Consider the following 21,376-nt stretch of genomic DNA (forward strand, 5'->3'; position numbering starts at 1 on the left):
TAGTCTATGCCCCAATAATCCAATTCTTTAATTTAACCTTCTTAGGGATCCGACATAGGCATCCCATTTGTTCTTAAAGTCAGGTACGCTGCTTGCCTCGATCACCTGCACTGGAAGCTTGTTCCAATGATCCACCACTCTCTCCGTGAAAAAAATACTTTCTGGAGTCGCCAAGAATACAATTTATCAACATTCTCCTTGTCTCAGATGATCACAAGAAATGTCATCGGCACTGCGGTCTCATCGATCTCGTCAATTACCCTACTCCCCTCCTTTTTACAAAACCGTAGCACGGTTTTTAGTGCCGGCTGCAGTGGTAACAGCTCCGACGCACATAGGAATTCTGTGAGTGTTGGAGCTGTTCCTGCCGCAGCCAGTGCTAAAAACCACACAATGGTTTTGTAAAAAGGGGGGAAGATGGGGGGTTAAAGACTACAAAAAAATATATCATTTTGAGCCTCTTTTATCAAGCTGAATAGCGTGAGCCAGCGCGGCAAATGCATTGTAGCCTAAAGCGGCTGAATGGGCCTTCGCGACCATGACTTGATAAAAGAGGCCCTTTATTTGGGAAAGCTCCTGACCCACTGAATATCACAGCACTGAAAGAAGAATAGGGAGGGTTTTCTTCACTGTTTGCACAAAACGTTGCCAATACATTAAGAAATTGGATCTGCTTACATGAATTCCTTAATATAATTCTCGAAACGGAAATTCGTGCAATTTCTTTCAAATGTAGGGGAAGCTCATAGTAACATAGTAACATAGTAGATGACGGCAGATAAAGACCCGAATGGTCCATCCAGTCTGCCCAACCTGATTCAATTTAATTTTTTTTTTTTTTTCTTCTTAGCTATTTCTGGGCGAGAATCCAAAGCTTTACCCGGTACTGTGCTTGGGTTCCAACTGCCAAAATCTCTGTTAAGACTTACTCCAGCCCATCTACACCCTCCCAGCCATTGAAGCTCTCCCCTGCCCATCCTCCTCCAAACGGCCATACACAGACGCAGACCGTACAAGTTTGCCCAATACTGGCCTTAGTTCAATATTTAATATTATTTTCTGATTCTAAATCTTCTGTGTTCATCCCACGCTTCTTTGAACTCAGTCACCGTTTTACTCTCCACCACCTCTCTCGGGAGCGCATTCCAGGCATCCACCACCCTCTCCGTAAAGTAGAATTTCCTAACATTGCTCTTAAGTGATGTGATTGCACCAATGTGATAAAAGCTTTCAAAGACCAAACACCTGGCAGCTTCTCCTCCCTGATCCCCATCTCAGTAAACGAGGCATAAATGAGTTGAGCCTGCTAGAACACAAAACATTTGCAAGACAATTCTATAAATTGGTACTTAGAGGTATGCACTATTGATGTGTATCAAAGCCGCCATTAATTGACATTTAGGGGCTATTCTAAATGGTAGCACCTAAAGGGAAGGGAGTACTCATATGTGGGCATAAGAACATAAGAATAGCTTTACTGGGTCAGACCAATGGTCCATCAAGCCCAGTAGAACCATTCTCACGGTGGCCAATCCAGGTCTCTAGTACCTGGCCAAAACATTCCAGCATCTCAAAGAATATCAAGGTTCCGGAACCCCAATGAGAGCAACATTCCAGAGATGAGATTGTGATGTCATAATGCCTCATTCCACAGTGCCTCAGAGCCAACCTCATCAGTGATGCTACAATGGCTTAATTGTCCCATACTGGATGGACCATTTGGGTCTTTATCTGCCGTCTTCTACTATGTTACAATGTTACTTGGTTCACGTAAGAACATAAGAATCGCCTTACTGGGTCAGACCAATGGCCCATCAAGCCCAGTAGCCTGTTGTCACGGTGGCCAATCCAGGTCCCTAGTACATGGCCACACCCCAAGGCGTAGCAATATTCCATGCTGCCAATCCAGGGCAAGCAGTGGCTTCCCCCATGTCTTTCGCAGTAACAGACTATGGACTTTTCCTCCAGGAAAATGTCTAAAACTTTCTTAAAACCAGTTAAGCTATCCACTCTTGAGTGAAAAAATATTTCCTTCTATTGGTTTTTAAAGTATTTAGGACATGGATGTGTCTCCAAGTTTATAGAATATTATAAATTACGCACATCACTTGACTCACTTAGGAGACCCAACTTACATTTGCCTTTGACATAGTATAGGAAGGCACGCCAATGCTTGCATTATGCTACTATAGAATCTTGGTGCCAAGATACCAATATAGAATTGGTGTTAAGCGCATAGCATTGCTAAACAGAGGTGCCAATTTACAGAATTGCCCCAATTGTGCTGATTTCGTGGATTTTCTTATACAAATAAGTCGGTAAAGGCAGTTCTTGTTCCTGAAGTTCTCCTTCTTGGCTCCTCAGCGTTCGTGTACCTGCTCTCTGCTCTGGAAGTTGGGATGGATTATTACCCCTTCTTTGCCTGTCTTGCCACCACTCACAAGCTCATTGGCTCAGTTCTTGGCTTTTTGTACGCCCTCAGCTGGTAATTTGAATTGTTCACTTCCTTTTTCTTGTTGGTAATTTTTATATAAATAGTCATTGATACTTACGACACTTCCTGTCACATTAAGACCTCTTTGACAGCTGTGTGGGTTGTTCTTGCTCCAGGTTCTGTGTGCAGGTCGTGGATCTGTTTCAATGTCCGAAGAATTCACCTGTAAGTACTGTAGAATTCATTGTACCAGGGACTGGTGTCTCAGTGAATAATAGGAAAATGTATTGCACAAGAATCAAGGCAGTGTAACTCATCGTATGTCAACCTCGTGTACCTCTATTTTCTTAGCACCTTCAACCCTCAGATCTTTAGTTGCCAAATAACTTTCCGTGAGGAAATACTGATTTCTGCATTTCTCACATGATCTTCCTTTTGGCCTTTCCCAGGACTCATGGATGACTTATAACAAATTGATGCCCCTGCCGTCTCTCATCTGCTCTTTGTTTTTGATGGGACGCTTCATACATATATTTGTAAAACGCATGGTAGCGTGTAGGCGAGCAGAACACATTGAGGTATGTGCATGGTCATAAAAGGGACACCATGAAAAGTATCACGCTCCTTCTTGGCTGCTTCTAATGTCAGTGTCAATCTCCAGTCCTTGTGGACATCAAACCGTTCAGGTTCATTTTAGTTCATTGACTAATTATTAATAGAGCCTTTTCTTGAATAAAGCAATGCAATTTACAATATATAAGTATATACACTCCCCCCCCCCATAAAATAACACAAGCAAGTGAAGTACAGTACATGTATAATGCAACAGCATACAATAATTGAAGGAGTTTACATGTATATTCATGTCTCATGTCCTGAAAATCTGGATGGTTGAACAAGGAGAAGACATTGCCTAGATTGGACTAGAGCAGTGGTTCCCAACCCTGGCCAGTCGGTTTTTCAGGATAGCGCTACTGAATATGCATGGAGCAGATTTGCATGCCTGGTATCTCCATTATCTGCAGATCTCTCTCGTGCATATTCATTGGTTCATAGACAACAACGCGGAAGATAAAGGTGCGTGCCGACAACTGAGCGCAAGACGGAGGTGCGCACCGAAGAAAATTACTGTTTTTAGGGGCTCCGACAGGGGTTTTTGTTGGGGAGCACCCCCTGTTGACTTAATACAAATCGCGCCGGCGTTGTGGGGGGTTTGGGGGGTTGTAAGCACCTACATTTTACTGTAAACTTACTTTTTCCCTAAAAACAGGGAAAAAGTGAGGTTTTCAATAAAATGTGGGGGGTTACAACCCCCCAAACCCCCCACAACGCCCCCACAACGCAGCGCGATCTGTATTAAGTAAAGTGGGGGGGTTCCCCCACACACACCCCCCCGTCGGAGCCCTAAAAACAGTAATTTTCTTCGGCGCGCGCCTCCGCGCTGTGCTCAATTGTCTGCTCGCGCCTTTTGTCCCAGCGCGTTTTTGACCTGACACCTATTCATTAGGGCTGTCCTGAAAACCTGACTTGCCTGGTGGTCCTCCAGGACAGGGTTGGGAACCACTGGACACCTACATCACTTGGAGTGAAGATAGACAGGAAGTACAGCTATGTTTTCCCTCTCTACAAACTTGTTATCTGTTAAGACAAGCTATTAAATGGTTGAGTAGAGGTCATGTATATTTAGGACTGTGAAGGTCCCGTCCTCAACTAATGGCGACACACCAGAAGGGGGGGGTCACAAAACCCGCGTTTAGGTCACAACCTGGAATGGCCCTCCATAGAACCTCATTTGAATAGGGTCACAGCCAGGGGTGTAGCCAGATGGCCAGTTTTGGGTGATCCTAAGCCTGAGGTAGATGGGCATAAAAATTTGTCCTCCTGCCCCGCCTGCCCACAGACCCAAAATATTAAATACCTGAGCTGGCAGGGATCCCCCAAACCCTGCAAACTGAAGACTTCCTCCTGCTCCTCAGGCATCCAGCGTCCTTCCAAAGAGAAGCCAGCAACACTTGCCTCGAGCGAATGCCCCCCCTCCCTTCTCTCAGACACATCCCACATGCCCTCAGCCATTCTGCCATTCTCTCTCTCAGACATGGTGACCCATCAAATGCGTACAGGACAATAGCGTGCCAACACTTCCACTCCAACATTAGACTGCAGGAGAAATGCGTACCACCCACTCACCGCCCCCTATGCCTTTCCATTAGCGCTCTGAGTGGGGGGGGGTTGGGGGGAACCCCCCAACACACTCATACTCCCATTGAGGGTGTGTGTGGGGGGAACCCCCACTGCACTTAAAACTCCCGCTCTCCTCCCGAAGCCTTCCCATTTCCGCTCTTCCGCTCTGAAGGGGGGGGGATGGACACCCCCACACACTGCAATCCCACTCTCATTCAAGAGGATGCCAATGTTGAAGATTGCTGCTAACTCCCCCTCCCCACTACACTTACAATTGTGCCCCAAAAAACCCACTCCCTTCATGCGCGCACTTGTCGGTGTGCACATTTGAGGGAGTGGAATTGTCGGGGCGCAATTGTCCTGTGCGCTATTGACGGTGTACCATCAGACACCCCCCCCCCCCCACACACACACACACTTGCCCTCAGCCACTCTGCTCTTTTCTCTCTCAGAGAGCTTGTTGATTTTGCTGTCTCGTGAGATTGGGAATTTGGGGGTCGTAAGATCAACAGGCTCTTCTTGCACTGTAACCCATCAGTTACTGCAAAATGTCTAAAGCCCTGTCTGATGTTATGACAAACTAAAGCTATATTAAAAAGTTTTGATATCACCTCAGTAAGGCCAATGCACAAACTTGGGACTTTGCCATATCATAACAGCACTAACTTCCAGAACTCAAACAACAAAAAAGCTTATGCGCTGTAAATATTACACTAGGTCCTAAAATACTAATACACCTGGTGAGAAAACAGAACAGTGGGATTGCTGTAATATTTCTACGCAGAAACTACATAACAGCAGAATACCACACCCTGGTCACACATGCAAGACACAGACAGACCCTCAATAAATATGAAACAAGAGACCACAGATCAGTAAGTAAGAGAGATATAATGGCAAAAGTCTTAACTGGAAACAGCAAGACTAGAAAAACAGAAACCAAAATACAATATATCAGAGATATGCATTTCCAATGACTAGCATATTCCAATTAATAAATTCAGAATGAAATACTTTTTTCCTACCTTTGTTGTCTGAGTAGCAGACTATGGACTTTTCCTCCAGGAACTTGTCCAAATCTTTTTAAAACCTAGCTACGCTAACCACTGTTACAGCATCCTCTGGAACTCATTCCATTTAAAACATTCACAATAAAATGCTATTTTTCTACCTTTGTTGTCTGGACATTTTATTTTTTTTTCTATCATGTTGGTTAAATGTCACTGCATATCTCCTCCCAGCATGCCTGGTTAAACCCTTTTGAGTACTGAGCCCTCTGATATAAAACACCTTCAAGTTACCTGATCCTCACACTGGTGCTTAGCAGAAATCTTCCAGACCTGGAGACTTCCCCCTATCACTGGCAGCAGACCCTGCAGGATGTTATCACAGTCACTATAACATAGGAGTTGATTTTCAGGGTTGCGGGAGGAAGAAAGCATAAAAAAAACCAAGCCCTCACCATGTCACCCTATATTTTATTCTTTTAAATCATGTTCTAGGAGGAAGAACCTTTCTTAGTACATCATCAGTTTAACCACGTCAAACTACTGCTGCGTAGGAAATGTGACAGGTACGTCTATTCTATTTGTAAAGGCACCTGCTCCTTGTATTGGGTTTGGACCACATTTGAGTACTGTGGAAATACTGGCTAGTTCGTCACTGCTCCAGATTAGAACTTTTGTAAGTTGCCCGTTGGCATCCTGGGCAGAGGCACCCAGCATTGCTGCCCCATGCACCCCTCCTCCCCCCATGCAACTCTTCCCTTGCTTACCCCCTGCTCCCTACCCCCTGTTCCCTACTGCTCTGCCAACACAACAACGCTAAGCCTTCCTTCTGATGTCACTTCCTAGCCCCTCAAACAGGAAATGACATCAGAGCAAGATTTAGCAGTTTAATTGTGTTATAAGTATATATAAAATAACCAATGAAAGTTGACAATAAAAACAATAATTATGGTTATTTTATAGAGCAATTTTCTTTTTTAATGTTATTTTATTACATTTTTCAACAATAAAAGGAAAAACACATTTATCAAAAGCTCGATACAGTACAACAATGCACTACAAAGAAAAGAAAATAATCAGACTTTACTATTATAATTTTCATTATTTACAAGTGCATTTAGAACACCAAAAAAGGCTTACCACAAAAACGTCATAGTTTGAGGAAATTTGTTTGTAAGCATGTGCTGTGTATTTTTTGTTATTGTTATTTTGGGGGGAGGGAATGGGCATGGAAATGTTATCTAACTAGTGAGTTCTGATTAACGTGTACTAACTGGATAGCACACACTTAGGGCTCCTTTTACGAAGCCACGGTAGCGGCTTTAACGCACGCGACTTTTAATCACGCGCTAACCCCCGCACTAGCCGGAAAACTAGCGCCTGCTCAAAAGGAGGCGGTAGCGACAAGCGCATCCACGATACGGTAGTACGCGCGTCAAACCGCTAATGCGGCATCGTAAAAGGAGCCCTTAAACCCTGCAGCATTTTGCACCTCGTAAAGAAGAGCTGGTAAGTGCTCCTGCATTCATTTTTTGCAAGCCTACACACTAATAAAAAAAAAAAAAAACACCAAAAACCCATTTATTTATAATGCCTTAAATTCTGCCGTGGGAAATATGGGCTTAACATGTGGGAAGTCCCGTGTTAAGCTTAGATCTTAATACATTTTAGTAAAAGGGTTCCTTAATTTTTTTTTCTCAGTGGAACTTAAGCACTGTTCCCTCTAAGCTGAGCAAGAGCCCTCCAGCTACAGTTCTGCCAGTGTGTGTGTGAGGGGGTGGTTTCATTATCACATTTTCAATAGTGAGGGACAGGCATGTTCTGCTGACTCCAGGGAACCTGCCTATCTCTAGCAATTGAAAATGCTGTATTGAAGCAGCAACTAGAGAATGACACTGGGACAAATTTATCCTCGCCCCCGCGGGAACTCATTTTCCCGTCCCTGCGAGTTCTTTTCTTGTCCTGCCCCATTCCTGCAAGCTTCATCCTCATCTGCACAGGCCTCAAACACTTTAAAATCATAAGAAGCAACATTCTAGAGCGCAGATTGTGATGTCATAATGCCTCATTCCACCAATGCCTAAGCTCCGTCCTCATCTGCACAAGCCTCCAACACTTTAAAATCATAAGTGTTCGAGGCTTGAGCGGTTAAGGCAGAGCTTACAGGAATGGAGCAGGAACATGGACAAAACTCACAGGGATAGGAGAAAATGTGTCCCCGTGTCATTCTCTAGCACCAACCCTACTGGCAGCAATGCAGTTGGGAGGCTCAGTCCCACTTAGCCCTAAGCTGTAAATTTCTAGTGTATACATAAACCCTGCCTGTCCTTGGAGCACCCTGTGATGCCCTTCATGGGACAGCAGAAGAATTTAGCCAGTGAAGTAGCACGTGAGCTTTCCAGAGCACTTCAGTCACAGGGTGCAAATACTCCATAGTTTCCTCCAGTTCCTATCCAGACGAGAGAAAGCCTTGTCAAACACACTGGGAACTTTCACCACCTGCTACTAATGTTATGAACGAGCTTGAGCAAAAGTAATTGAGTTAGAAGTAAAGATTTAGAAGTACTGGGAGAACAGAAATCGAGTGCTCTTAATAAATCAGACAAATAACTGAATTATTTTAATTATTATTGTGCATTATTTTGTTATCGCGTTGAGTAAGAGTAATGACAATGCGAGCGCTCATTACCCTTGCTATTACAGCCCTGCTAAGCAAGAGCCCGGTAACGGCAGTAAATCACATTTCAAGGAAAGTGAATTTGTCTAAATATTCATTTGACAACCTATAGAGTTCAGCTTCCTTGAAATGTGAATTACTGCAGATACCGTGCTTTTGCTTAGCAGCAGTAGCGTAGTAAGGGGGGGTGGACTGCCCCTGGCGCCATCTTGGTGGGGGTGCCCCCTATATCATGCTTGCACCCTCCCTTCCCTTCCCCCCTAGTACCTATTTAAAATTTTCACCAGTGCAAGCAACCACTTCTAGCCTGCTGCTCACGCTAGCCTGGCTCCTTATAAGAACATAAAAACTGCCATCTCCGGATCAGACCTTCGGTCCATCAAGTCCGGCGATCCGCACACGCGGAGGCCCAGCCAGGTGTACACCTGGCGTAATTTTAGTCACCCATATCCCTCTATGCCTCTCGTAAGGAGATGTGCATCTAGTTTGCTTTTAAATCCTAGAACAGTGGATTCCGCAATAACCTCTTCTGGGAGAGCATTCCAGGTGTCCACCACTCGCTGCGTGAAGCAGAACTTCCTGATATTTGTCCTGGACTTGTCCCCCCTCAGCTTCAGTCCATGTCCTCTTGTCCGTGTCACATTGGACATTGTAAATAATTTTTTTTCCTGCTCTATTTTGTCGATTCCTTTCAGTATTTTGAAAGTCTCGATCATATCCCCTCACAGTCTCCTTTTCTCAAGTCTCTTAAGTCTCTTAAGTCGTTCCTCGCATTCCAAGTTCTCCATACCTTTTATTAGCTTCGTTGCTCGTCTCTGCACCCTCTCCAGCAGTTTTATATCCTTCTTTAGGTTGGGAGACCAATGTTGGACGCAGTATTCCAAGTGTGGTCTGACCACGGGGCCAGGAAGTGATGTCCAGAGGGAAAGCCAGCATGAGCTGGCGAAGCTGCTCACACTGGCAAATATTTTATTTCCTTTAAAACAATTTTTAATTGAAGTTTAACATATAACAAGTGATTAAATAAAATACAATGAGATTTTACAGAACAAATGATTTATAAATGTAAAACATAGATGCAGAGAAGACTAAAAGCATCTATGTAGACAATTTTAAAATATACATATGTAACCATACGATTAGGTAAAGACCAAAGATTCGATAAGATTCAATTAGAACTCATTTTAGCAAATTAAGCATCACAAGCAAGAAGTAAAACATTAGGATAAGAAATTATACTCAAAGTTACCAGCTGAAATGTAACAATTACCTCAAAAATGAGAAGAGAAAGCATATTTTGTTAGTTGTAAAGCTCCTATTAGTAAGGGAATTCGCTTTGCATTCATATTTATGAATCATCATGACCGTAGCCCACCAAAAAGAGGTGTTTAATAACTGAGCTGACTTCCAGTGTGAGAGAATCGTTTGCAGAGTAAGAGCCATAAGAATATCGAGTAATTTAGAATGCCATTTGTCCAGTACATCAGGCAAAGCAAAAGGACAAAAGATTTTAAGAGGTACAGGGGTGGGAAGGGAGGGCACGAGGGTGATACAGAAGGAGTGGGGAGATGGAAAGGAGGGTGCGTGGGGGTGCCACTGCTTAGCAGGACAGAGTAGGGAACGCAGGAGCCAAATCAGTGGGTGCTGAGCATCCCCCCACTGTCGAGCATGCTCCTATATTGTGCCCGAGGGGTAATTTGTCTTGTTATTGGCACTCCGGATTTCTCAGTAGTAATTCAAGGTGAGCTACATGCAGGTATTTTCCTGTCCCTGGAAGGTTTATAATTTAAGGGGTCAATACGCAGCTATTTGAAGCAAGACTTAACTTTGAAACGTGTTCAAGGATCCTGACGTGGGCCACATTTCTTTATTCAAGTGAAAGATCTCAGTGGGTTCTTTGAAACGGACAGCGAAACATGGCCCACGTCGGCACCCTTGAACACGTTTCAAAGTTAAGTCTTTTTGCTTCCAATAACTTTCTTAATAGCCTTTGCGATTGCGTAAGGTAAAAATATAAAAAGAACTTTTCACAATTGCGATGATTGGGTGGTGGGTCCCACTATAGGGGCATTCACCTCTTGGTAGGGCTACACAACTCTGAGCAATTGTTGTATGATATAGTGAACTCTATGAGAACATTTCAATATTAGAATATACATTCAGAGATCTTCTTTCCTTTAAAAGTATAAAATTCCATTTGAGCGCCTACTTGGCGCCTAACATTTTAGTGCAATGTAGAAACATAGAAACATAGAAAATTGACGGCAGAAAAGGGCCTTAGCCCATCAAGTCTGCCCACACCAATGACCCACTCCCTAACGTTTATTCCCCTAGAGATCCCACATGAATATAGAAACATAGAAAATTGACGGCAGAAAAGGGCCTTAGCCCATCAATGTACTGTATAGAATTAGGAGGTTTATGTGTATGGAGAGGAATACAGGGGTGTGTCACTGTTTCATGTGACTGTATTTTGTAAACATACATATATAGAAGAAGGAATTAAAAATAACAAAATACAGCGGTACCTTAGTTTGCGAACATAATTCGTTCCAGAAGCATGCTCGTAATCCAAAGTACTCGTCTATCAAAGCAACTTTCCCCACAGGCCATAATGGCAACGCTGAGAATTCGTTCCAGAACCCAAAAGGTGCTGAGGAAGTGGCGAGGGGTGGCCCAGGGGTGTGTACCTGTCGGGTGCTGGGTCTCTAGGAAATGCCTCCTCTATCTGCCAGCCGCTGGAGAACTCCGCAGTGCTGCTTCGGGGGGGGATGCCTCTTCTGTCCACCAGCCGCTGAAGAACCCCTGAGCCCACACTTCCGTACGCCGGTCAGTCTTCTATGCCGGGTGCCTTCCGCAGGTTGGAGAGCCTATGAGAGCCCACGCAGCCGAGTGCCTTCCCACCTGATTGACATTGTGCGTGATTATACGCAACGTGCAGGGGGGACGGCACTCGGCAGTGTAGGCTCAGATAGAGGCTCTCCAACCTGCGGAAGGCACCCGGCGCGGAAGGCTGGCCGGCGGAGGGAAGACGAATCCCCCCTGAAGCGGCGCTTCCTGCAGCTGTAAGTGCTCGTTTATCGGGGCAGTGCTCGGTATGCGAGACAACAGTTTGCTGAGTGTTTTGCCGGTCTTGCAAAACACTCGCAAACCGCGTTACTTGCAAACCGAGGTTCCACTGTATAAGATGGGTCTCTGAGAGACGAGCCCTCCAGATGTACGAATACTTCATTCACGGGAATGATTGTGACAGAATTTTTTCTCTCTCTCTTTTGTTAATAGAGATGATATGAAAAAATTAAGCATTCTTCAAAGAATCTACAACTGGGATCCGAACTTTAAGTTCCCCCTAAGGATGATTATAACAGTTGTGTTATGCCTCATCTGCTTATATAATGTAAGTACACAGCAACGGGAGAAAGGGATTCCAAAGCACAAGAAACAGAATCAAGCGTGAAGAGCACAGTGAAGGACCCGTCGTGGGCTGTGTTTCGGTGGAACACCTGCACAGTGGCGTAGCGGGGATGAGTGGCCCTCTTCCCCACCCCCCCACCCCGTATCTTTTTATCTTCGGCACAAGCAGCCACGAAGTCACTTCCTAGGTGCGGGTCCCGGAAGTGACGTCGGAGAGAGCACCGAAGCCTATGCGAGAAGCTACTTTTTGGCTGCTCGCGCCGTTAAAAAGGTACAGGAGAAGGGAAGAGGCACGCGCACAGCAGGGGGGGAAGAGTGGGAATGGGGGTGGAGAGCAGGAGCGGTGCCATCATCCCAAGGAAGACCGCACCCCTACTTCGCTATTGCACCTGCATCAGGGGTCAATATAGCTAATTATCTCAATATGCGGAGAAAAAAAACGCTGCCAGGGCTCTCTATTGAGGTGACAAAATGTGTGGTGAGTTCTCTATCTCTCACAGCAACATTGACCCCTAAAACAGGCATTCTGCTGAAACATGGTCAGTGATAGGGCTTTCAATAAAGTTTGGTTGTTAACAGCAGTGTATTAAGGCACAGAGTGCCACGGGTGCCATCTGGGCAAGGGCACTAGCATCTCCCCCTGCCAGCAATAGGGGGGGGTGTCTTTTAAATGCACTCCCCCCGTACCTCTTCAAGTCTTCTAGTCCAGTGTTTCTCAACATGCGGTACGCGTACCCTTAGGGGACGCAAGCCACTTCTTGGGGGTACGCGGCATTGCATGGGTCTCCCGCCCCGCTTCCACAGAGGATCCCATGCCCTCCTTATTGCCTGCTTCCTGCCCACCCCCCTCCACTGAAGCCGACCCAGATGTTACAATTGGATATTATGTGTAATTGGTTACTTGTGTGGTTGTGGGCTTTGCTTTTATTTTTTGGCATTCCTTTCTTTGTATTTATGTATAAATTGTAAGTCGCTATGACCTGCATTGATGAGTTATCAAATGAATAATAAACATAAACATTTCAACATTAGGGAACTGAATAGGGAAGTTGACACTCTCAGCCCCTGCGTGACCTGAGAAATGGATCCAGTTGGCAGCTCTAATGATGACCCAGTTCCATTCTGAGAAATTATTCTTAGAAAGCGAGTCAAAGGAGAGAGAGAGAGAGAGCAAAAGATAAGGGAGAAAGGAGAAACTGAGAGGTGAGGAGAGCACAAGCATGGGGAGTACAAGAAAAGAGTGAGAATTGTGGGAGACAGCAAGAGTGTGGGATGGAGGAGAGAAAGAAGCTAGTAAAGGAAAGAGCGATAACGAGGTGAGAGATGTGACGGTAAAGGTCAGAGGAAAGCAGAGGCAAACGGTGGATGAGAGAGAGAAAATAGTAAAGAAAAGGGTGACACAGCGCTGAAGAGAAAGGACTGAAAAAGAGGGAAAGAAACAAGTTAGCAAGGGAGGAGGCGATAAGTTAATCGAGGGGGAAAGGTGACGGGAAGGAGCGGAAGAGAGAGTAAGAACTGGGGATGAGGAAGGGACATGAGGGAGAACCCTGGAGTGCATGTGGGGGATAAAAGAGCCCAGAGGCATAACATGGAAGGAAGAGGGGAACGGGGAAAGGGAAGCAGGCAGGAAGAAAGATTAAACTATCTGGGCCTGGATTCACTAAACTCACCTTTCTAATCCAATCCGTGGGTGATCCATGGCTGAGTCTTGCCGGGCGACCAACTCACTAAACAGTCCTCATGCAAATTATTTGATCGGAGGCACACCCCACACCGACCACACGGATCGCTACAGAGCGATCCAGACACATGCGCAGACCGCACAAGTGAGGTCAAAACAAAGGGGAGGAGGGTGTGGCTGCAGTTTTGAGTGGACAGAAGACGCTTTAGCCAGAACACACTGCAGCCAGATGGAACACAACACGCTTTTAACCCACGGGTTAAAACCACAGGCTTACACTGCAGGGAAGGGCGGCAGAGAGCAGGAGAGTCGGCAGGGACAGGGCAGCAGAGAGCAAGAGAGTTGGAAGGGACAGGGCGGCAGAGAGCAAGAGAGTCAGAAGGGACAGGGCGGCAGAGAGCAAGAGAGTTGGAAGAGACATGGCAGCAGAGAGTAAGAGAGTCGGAAGGGACAGAGCGGCAGAGACCAAGAGAGTAGGAAGGTACAGGGCGGCAGAGAGCAAAAGAGTCAGAAGGGACAGAGCGGCAGAGAGCAAGAGAGTAGGAAGGTACAGGGCGGCAGAGAGCAAAAGAGTCGGAAGGGACAGAGCGGCAGAGAGCAAGAGAGTAGGAAGGTACAGGGCGGCAGAGAGCAAAAGAGTCGGAAGGGAAAGGGCGGCAGAGAGCAGGAGAGTCGGAAGGGACAGGATGGCAGAGAGCAGGAGAGTCAGAAGGGACAGGGCAGCAGAGAGCAAGAGAGTCGGCAGGGACAGGGCAGCAGAGAGCAAGAGAGTCGGAAGGGACAGGGCAGCAGAGAGCAAGAGAGTCGGAAGGGACAGGGCAGCAGAGAGCAGGAGAGTTGGTAGAGCTTGCCTTGTTGTTGTTTTGCACAAGGGAGATGTGTTTAAAATGTTTTATTTTTGTTTTGATACTGGGATTTCAGGGCGGCTGGGAGCAGGACAGTCGGCAAGGATGTGAGCAGCAGGTCCTCAACAGTCGCTTCTTTTTGGATCAGCCAGCCCAATCAGTGTTCCTTCTTCTGTTTAGTGAATCGCTGCTTTCCTACTTTGCATGCCATTTCCCCTCATTTGCATGCGCGGATTGGGTGGGAGGTTGATCGGCCAGGAGCAGGGCAGGATTAACCAATAGGCCAAGAAGGCACGTGCCTAGGGCCCGAAAAGGTCAGGGAGGCCCGATGAAGGAGGGCATCAACATTGTTTTTTCCAAACGGCGATGGGCCCCTCCAGCATCGATCGGCAACGCGGGCCCCCCCCCCCCCCATCGACAGAAAGTAAGACATGCAAGCAACGCGGGTAAGAAAGGCAACGGGAACTGTAATTGTGCAAGCGGTGCTGCTTGCCCAAAGCTTCCCTCTGACGCAGCTTCCTGTTTCCGCCCGGGCGCATGGTGGGGTGGGGCGGGTCAGGGGGCCCAGTGTACTTGTGTGCCTAGGGGCCCTCAACGAATTAATCCTGCCCTGGCTAGTGAATTGGGTCGAAGAAGGCTTGTAAACTGGTCATTGATGGCATGCAAAGCTTAGTAAATCTAGCCCCTGCTGCTGAAACAAAAGACAAAGAAGGAAAAGGGTGAGATCAGAGAAGCCAGAAACAAACCAACACGAAAAAAGGAATGGAAGTCTTTTTTTTTTTTAACCATGAAACGTCTTGAGGGGGAAAATGTAATAACATCAACTTAAAATAAGAAAATTCTCCTATAATCACTAACAGCTGACCGCTTATCTTCTAAATAGGATACGTTATTCCCTTTTTTCTTTATTGAACAATCACTCATTTGAATCTTGGATCTCTTTAATATGGAACTTTAAATATTGATTACGCTAATAATTTTACTTTTTATAATTTAATTTCTTTTGTTGTGAAATCTATATCTTATTCATTTCTGTACAAGAAGTGTATTGTCTTGTTAAAGTGTTAAAAATAAATAAATAATAACATTTAAAAAAATAAAAAAATTAGTCTGATTGAAAATATTAATTAAGCAGGATACAGTTCCATGGGGGGTGGAAGAAAGAGGCCGAGAGACGATATATGATAACCTCCCCTCCCCTCCCTAGTTTATTTATTTATTATTATTATTTTTTTATTTTTTTTTTTCATTTAGTCCAGGGGTAGGCAATTCTGGTCCTCGAGAGCCGGAGCCAGGTCAGGTTTTCAGGATATCCACAATAAATATGCATGAGATGGATTTGCATGCACTGCCTTCCTTGAGATGCAAATCTACCTCATGCATATTTATTGTGAATATCCTGAAAACCTGACCTGGCTCCGGCTCTCGAGGACCGGAATTGCCTACCCCTGGTTTAGTCGATTTTCTAGCCTTGCATACACAGTGGAAGGATAGCAACAAAGTTACAAATTCACACATAGCAGATATACCGAACAACCAACTGAAAGGATAAACGGCAACAGTGAGATAATTCCCAACTACCCAAATCATTAATCTCGGGGTGAGCAGGACTCAAAAAGTTATCAGCTTTGCTATCCTTCCCCTCATTTCTGTCGTCCTGCTTTCATCTGCAGTAATTGTGCCCTTCCTCTCAATTCTCTGTCTCTGTTCCCATAATGGTCTATATATTACAGGGGTCTCAAAGTCCCTCCGTGAGGGCCACAATCCAGTCAGGTTTTCAGGATTTCCCCAATGACTATGCATGAGATCTATGTGCAATGCACTGCTTCAATGCGTATTCATTAGGGAAATCATGAAAACCCGACTGGATTGCGGCCTTGGACTTTGAGATCCCTGGTCTATAATATCTTTCTCATTGCTTCCTTTTAACTTTGCTCTCAACATTAACGCTGTTATTACTTTTACAGTTTATACTGGCAGATTTTTACCTCTCACCTAAAGCTATGAAGAAATTACATTCTTGGATTCTGAGAACAGTGAACTTGTCACATGTTAACAGCACCAACAGGATTTTGTTCATTCTGAAAGGTTAGATTTTAGGCTTCTTCAGTACCTGATTATTTTTCAAACAAGCTGCAGGCCCAGGAAAATACATGGGGGGGGGGGGGGGGGGCGATAGGCAATGCAATTTAATTGGTCAGAAATGGCTTCTGGCTAGTTAAATTGCTTGCTATGGGCTAACCGTTCATTTTCAGTGGCAAGTAGCTGAAAATGTCCAGTTAGGGTTGAACTTAAATACAGCTATTGAGGGGGGGGGAGGGGCGCATTATGTGGGTGGAGTCAGTACTTGGCTGGTTAACCAGCCAAGGTAATGGCCAGTGTTGTTCAAAGGACTTAAGTATTAAAATATACATTTCTTTTTATTTGCACGTAGGTAAAAGTAGAGTGAAGAACACATTATAAAATTTACTTCAGTGAAAGTAAAAAAATTATTGCCTACAATAATACTTTTTGTAAATCTTTATTAAATTTCCAAACTACCATAGTGCAAATAAACAATTTTTTTTTTAATATTGATTTTCAAACTTTGACAGTGCGATACAATTAATTGAACATAAAATACTGCATAAAACGCACTATTAACTACACAAATAATACATAAAACAATCATTTTCTCCCACCCTCCTCCCAATTATTAATACAATATGACATACTACCATAGTGCAAACAAGCAGTTTCAATATACATAAGTTTACACGAAATGCACATTAACTTACAGACATTAATGTAAAACCATTTCCTCCCCCCCACACCCCCATCAAATAATCAGAAAAAGTACATACCTACAGGAAACCTCCATATATTCCCCAAATGAAATTCCAATGCAAAACCCTCCCCCTCCCACCCACCCTGGATGTGTACGCTTAAGGGTCAATAGAATAAAATCAATTATCATTCCTTACAAAACTTAGTCAATGGTTCCCAAACATCCATAAATTTCTTATACCGTCCCTGTTGTACGGCCATCGGACGTTCCATTTTAAAAGTATAACAGAGAGATTTCCACCAGAAAGTGTAATTTAATCTATCACAGTTCTTCCAATTCTTCAAAATGAGTTATATGTTATTTCGGGCAGATATTTGGCTTTTAGGCCTCATTAACGTAACGAATAGGATGGTATCGTACGTCAATGCCACTGGATTTTCTAATATTTTGTTCACTTGATCCCAAATGGATCTCCAAAATTTAAGTATCACGGGACAATAAAATAGTAAATGATCCAAAGTCCCAGCTTCAAGATGACAATGCCAGCACCTATTAGATTTTGAACTATCTAATTTCTGTAAACGAACTGGGGTCCAAAATGCTCTATGTAATTAAAAAAAAAAAAACATGTTTGTCTCATAGATGCTGACACCATACATCTCATCCTCCAAGTCCAGATTCATGGCCATTGAGATGCAGTAATCTGATGCTTTATCTCAATGCTCCAAATTTCATGAAGACCAGTTTTTGGTTTCTTATTCAAAAATCCAGATATTAATTTATACCTTCCGGAGAAAATAATACTTTTTGAGTGAAATGTAACTACAATGGATGCAACGTTTGTTAATGTTTTTATCCCAACAACTTGCTCTCCGATGACATTCATTTTGCTTTTGGTAAAACTGAATGTTTGAAAGGCTGTCACTCGTGCGAGGGCCCTTGTGAGTCACTAATCCAGCCCAGCTAAAACGCTGATCAACGGCTGCGCTGGCGAGAAGTGGATTGTTCAGTCTGATAAAATCAGACCAGGCCGCAATATTAATGATGTCTTCTCACTGGGTCTGCAGCTTTTGATTAAGGGAATCTTTGAAGCAATTGATTTCTCTATAGCAAAGAATATTTTATCTTCATTATGCCATTATCATCTGCATTTGAAGTAGTGCTATTCTAATTTATCATGTGAATGTGTCTTCATCTTCGTTATCAACATCATACAGTCCAGTTACAAAGAAGATTTTCACAAAGTTAGAATTGTATGTTGTTGTTTGTCTGATGGCAGACTTTACTCTCTGTTACTAAGCCTGATAGCACGGACTGGCGCGTTAAATGCTCCGACGCCCACAGGGATTGAACGGGCGTTGGAGCCTTTGCCACGCGGCACTCACTCCCACAACTTAGTAAAAGGGGACCTTTGAATATCTTCAAGACGTGATGCAAGAATGTCAAGTATGTGGGAAGCCTTCATTCTTAAAGCCAGACAGACTTCCTCTCTAAACCCTATCGATTCACTCCAATGTAAAATTTCCCGTGTGATGACCAGCAATCTGAGACGTATGTGTTGTTCACTAAAAACTGCTAAAAGGTTTATTTAGCACCTTCAAAAAGATATAAAGAGGATGAACTCAGTCCAGGGGAAGGCTACTAAAATGGTTGGTGATCTTCATCATAAGGCATACAGGGATAGACTTAAAGATCTCAATATGTGTACTTTGGAGGAAAGGCGGGCGAGGGGGAGATATGATAGAGATATTTAAATATACAATATACGTAGCATAAATGCTCATGAGTTGAGTCTCTTTCAATTGAAAGGAAACACCAGAGTGAGAGGGCATGGGATGAAGTTAAGAGGTGATAGGCTCAAGAGTAATCTAAGGAAATACCGTATTTTTTTGATCCATATGACACTTTTCCCCCCCAAAAGTGGGTGTAAATGTCTGTGCATCTTATGGAGTGAATATAACAATTTTTTATACCTTTTTAAATTCTGGTGATCCAGCGGTGTATCGGCAGGAGCGAGCTTTCCGCGCCCCTGCCCCTCCCTCGCTGGATGGCTGCCTCATCATGTCTTGCTGCCAGCGGCGTACAAGGCAGGAGCGAGATTTTTGCGCTCCAGCCTGGCCCCGCACCGCTCCCTGAATGGCTGCCGTCAGTTCTCTCGGGACTCCTAGTAACTAGGAAGAAGCAACAGAAAGATATATGTGTGGGTGGAACCATGGGAGGTGGGCAGCGGTTTTCCATGTGCTCCTGTCACTCTTTCCCCCCCACCCCCTTTTCTCTATTTTCACAGACACCTGGTTTTACTCCACATTCCCAGCTGTTCTTTATTGCGTGATCTATATCTTTCATCTACTGGCCTGTTACAGGTAACAATGAACTGCCAGCTCCACACATTGTACTGTTTCTTTAATAGAAAAGATAGCGTGGCTTTGTTTGTTTTTAATTTTAGAGATATTACCCATACTGATTTCTGAAATGATAGAATTATCTGGTCACGTGAATGCAGATGGTGGTGCCGGAGCATCGTGGCTGACTGTTCTGTTCAGTGGGATTTGCAGGCTGTGGGGGCTGCATGGAGAATAGATGACATACCAGGTCCTGGCTGGTAGGGAAAGGGATTGGAAATGTAGTAATGGGAGGGAAGCTCATTTTCAGTGAAGACACCTTCACCTCACATTAAGTTTCAAGTTTATTAGGTTTTTATATACCGCCTATCAAGGTTATCTAAGTGGTTTTACAATCAGGTACTCAAGCATTTTCCCTGTTTGTCCCAGTGGGCTCACAATCGATCTAATGTACCTGAGGCTATGGAGGACTGAGTGATTTGCCCAAGGTTACAAGGGGCAGCGTGGGATTTGAACCCACAACCCCAGGGTGCTGAGCCTGTCGGCAAGTTTGAACATGTCACTCCTCTTTTTAAAGAGGCCCATTGGCTCCCCGTCACTCATCGGATACTTTATAAAATCATACTACTTACTTTCAAAATCAAACACTCTCACCTGCCCCTATTTCTTGATAAACTTTTAATCCCCCAAAGTTCTTCTCGTTCTCTAAGATCATCTGATCAAAAACTCCTTTTCATTCCTTCTCTAAAAGAATCCTTTTACACCAGGAATACTAACTTCGCCATAACTGCACCCACATTATGGAACTCTCTACCCCAAATTCTTCGGGATGAAAGCCAATTACCAAAATTCAAGACTATTCTTAAAACTTATCTATTCAAAGACGCCTATACCAATACTTAATCTTTTCCTCGTCCACTTGTCGTTTTCTTTCTCAATCCAATTATCATCCTAAGAGCATATCACTCATACCAGGCACCCCCGCCCCCTGTGTTATATCCCTTCCCTCTATCTCATTTCTCCTAAGATTATGTAACTTTCTCCCAACCTTCCCACTTACCCTCACTGTCAGGTCTGTCCATACGTCTTAAATGTTTCTATTTTTCTCACTAATTTCTCTAAACACATTTAAATACTTCTTTCTTTCCTATCTAAATTTTATTGTTAACCGGTCAGATATTTGTTTTATGATCGGGGTATAAAAAACCAATAAACTTGAAACTTGAAACTTCAACCACTGCGCCATAAGTCATTTGGGAAGGAAGGCAACAAAGGGAACATTATCCCCATTCCCTCCCCCCCCCCCCTCCAAACATTTAAGTAGGCAGAATAAAACAGTTTGTGGGAAATTAGTTCACCTGAGCTGAAACACCATCAGTTTCTGCTTTCTGTCACAGGTGAACAGAAACAAGCCTTTGTTTCGAGTTTCTTAAAATATTTGATTTGATCACAAAATCCAAATCCAATGCAAATTTACACACTCTCCACTCCCACCTCCCTCAAGCCCCAAAGTGGCAGAAGCAGGTGGCAGTCCTGAGCCGCAAACCCTCTTACTCTCTCCCTTCCTCTTTACCCTAAACGCAGCGGTCAGCAGGAGGCAGCCGCAAAACAGGCGTCAGAAGTGATGCGTCAGAGGAAAAGCCCTGCCAGGGCTGGCCGCGAACAGCCTGTTTTGCGGCTGCCTCCTGCTGACCGCTTCGCTTCGGGTAAGGAAGAGAGGGGAGGGAGCGAGGGGGGGGTCTGCAGCGTAGAACCGACACCTGCTTCTGCCACTTTGGAGCTTGAGGGAGGGAAAGAGGGCTTTATGGCTCAGGACCGCTGCCATGCTGGCGCTTCAGGGCAGGAGGGAGGGGGGTTCATAGCTGCTTGGGGGTTTGAGAGAGGGAGGATTTGCGTCACAGGACGCTGACACTGGTGCTTTGGGGGGGACACTTTTTTTTTTTACACCAGCGATTTTTTTTTTCCGCCAATTGTGTGAGAGTCCCAGTTAACGGAGACTCTATTGTACTTTTTAGATTCTGGACTCGG

At 44.5% G+C, this 21,376-nt stretch overlaps 1 protein-coding gene across 2 annotated transcripts in view; it reads left to right on the forward strand.

Annotated features, from left to right (window-relative positions):
* Positions 1-21,376, forward strand: part of LOC117348513 (stimulated by retinoic acid gene 6 protein-like) — a 54,277-nt gene that overhangs the window by 16,263 nt on the left and 16,638 nt on the right. For both annotated transcript variants that reach the window (XM_033920729.1, XM_033920730.1), the window contains exons 5-11: positions 2,365-2,485; positions 2,611-2,659; positions 2,884-3,012; positions 6,118-6,188; positions 11,582-11,696; positions 16,207-16,327; positions 19,294-19,369. In XM_033920729.1, coding sequence (XP_033776620.1) covers positions 2,365-2,485; positions 2,611-2,659; positions 2,884-3,012; positions 6,118-6,188; positions 11,582-11,696; positions 16,207-16,327; positions 19,294-19,369 — 682 coding nt within the window. The remainder of the gene's footprint in view (positions 1-2,364; positions 2,486-2,610; positions 2,660-2,883; positions 3,013-6,117; positions 6,189-11,581; positions 11,697-16,206; positions 16,328-19,293; positions 19,370-21,376) is intronic.

This window comes from Geotrypetes seraphini, chromosome 14 (assembly GCF_902459505.1).
Source record: "Geotrypetes seraphini chromosome 14, aGeoSer1.1, whole genome shotgun sequence".
NCBI classification, from domain to species: Eukaryota; Metazoa; Chordata; class Amphibia; order Gymnophiona; family Dermophiidae; genus Geotrypetes; species Geotrypetes seraphini.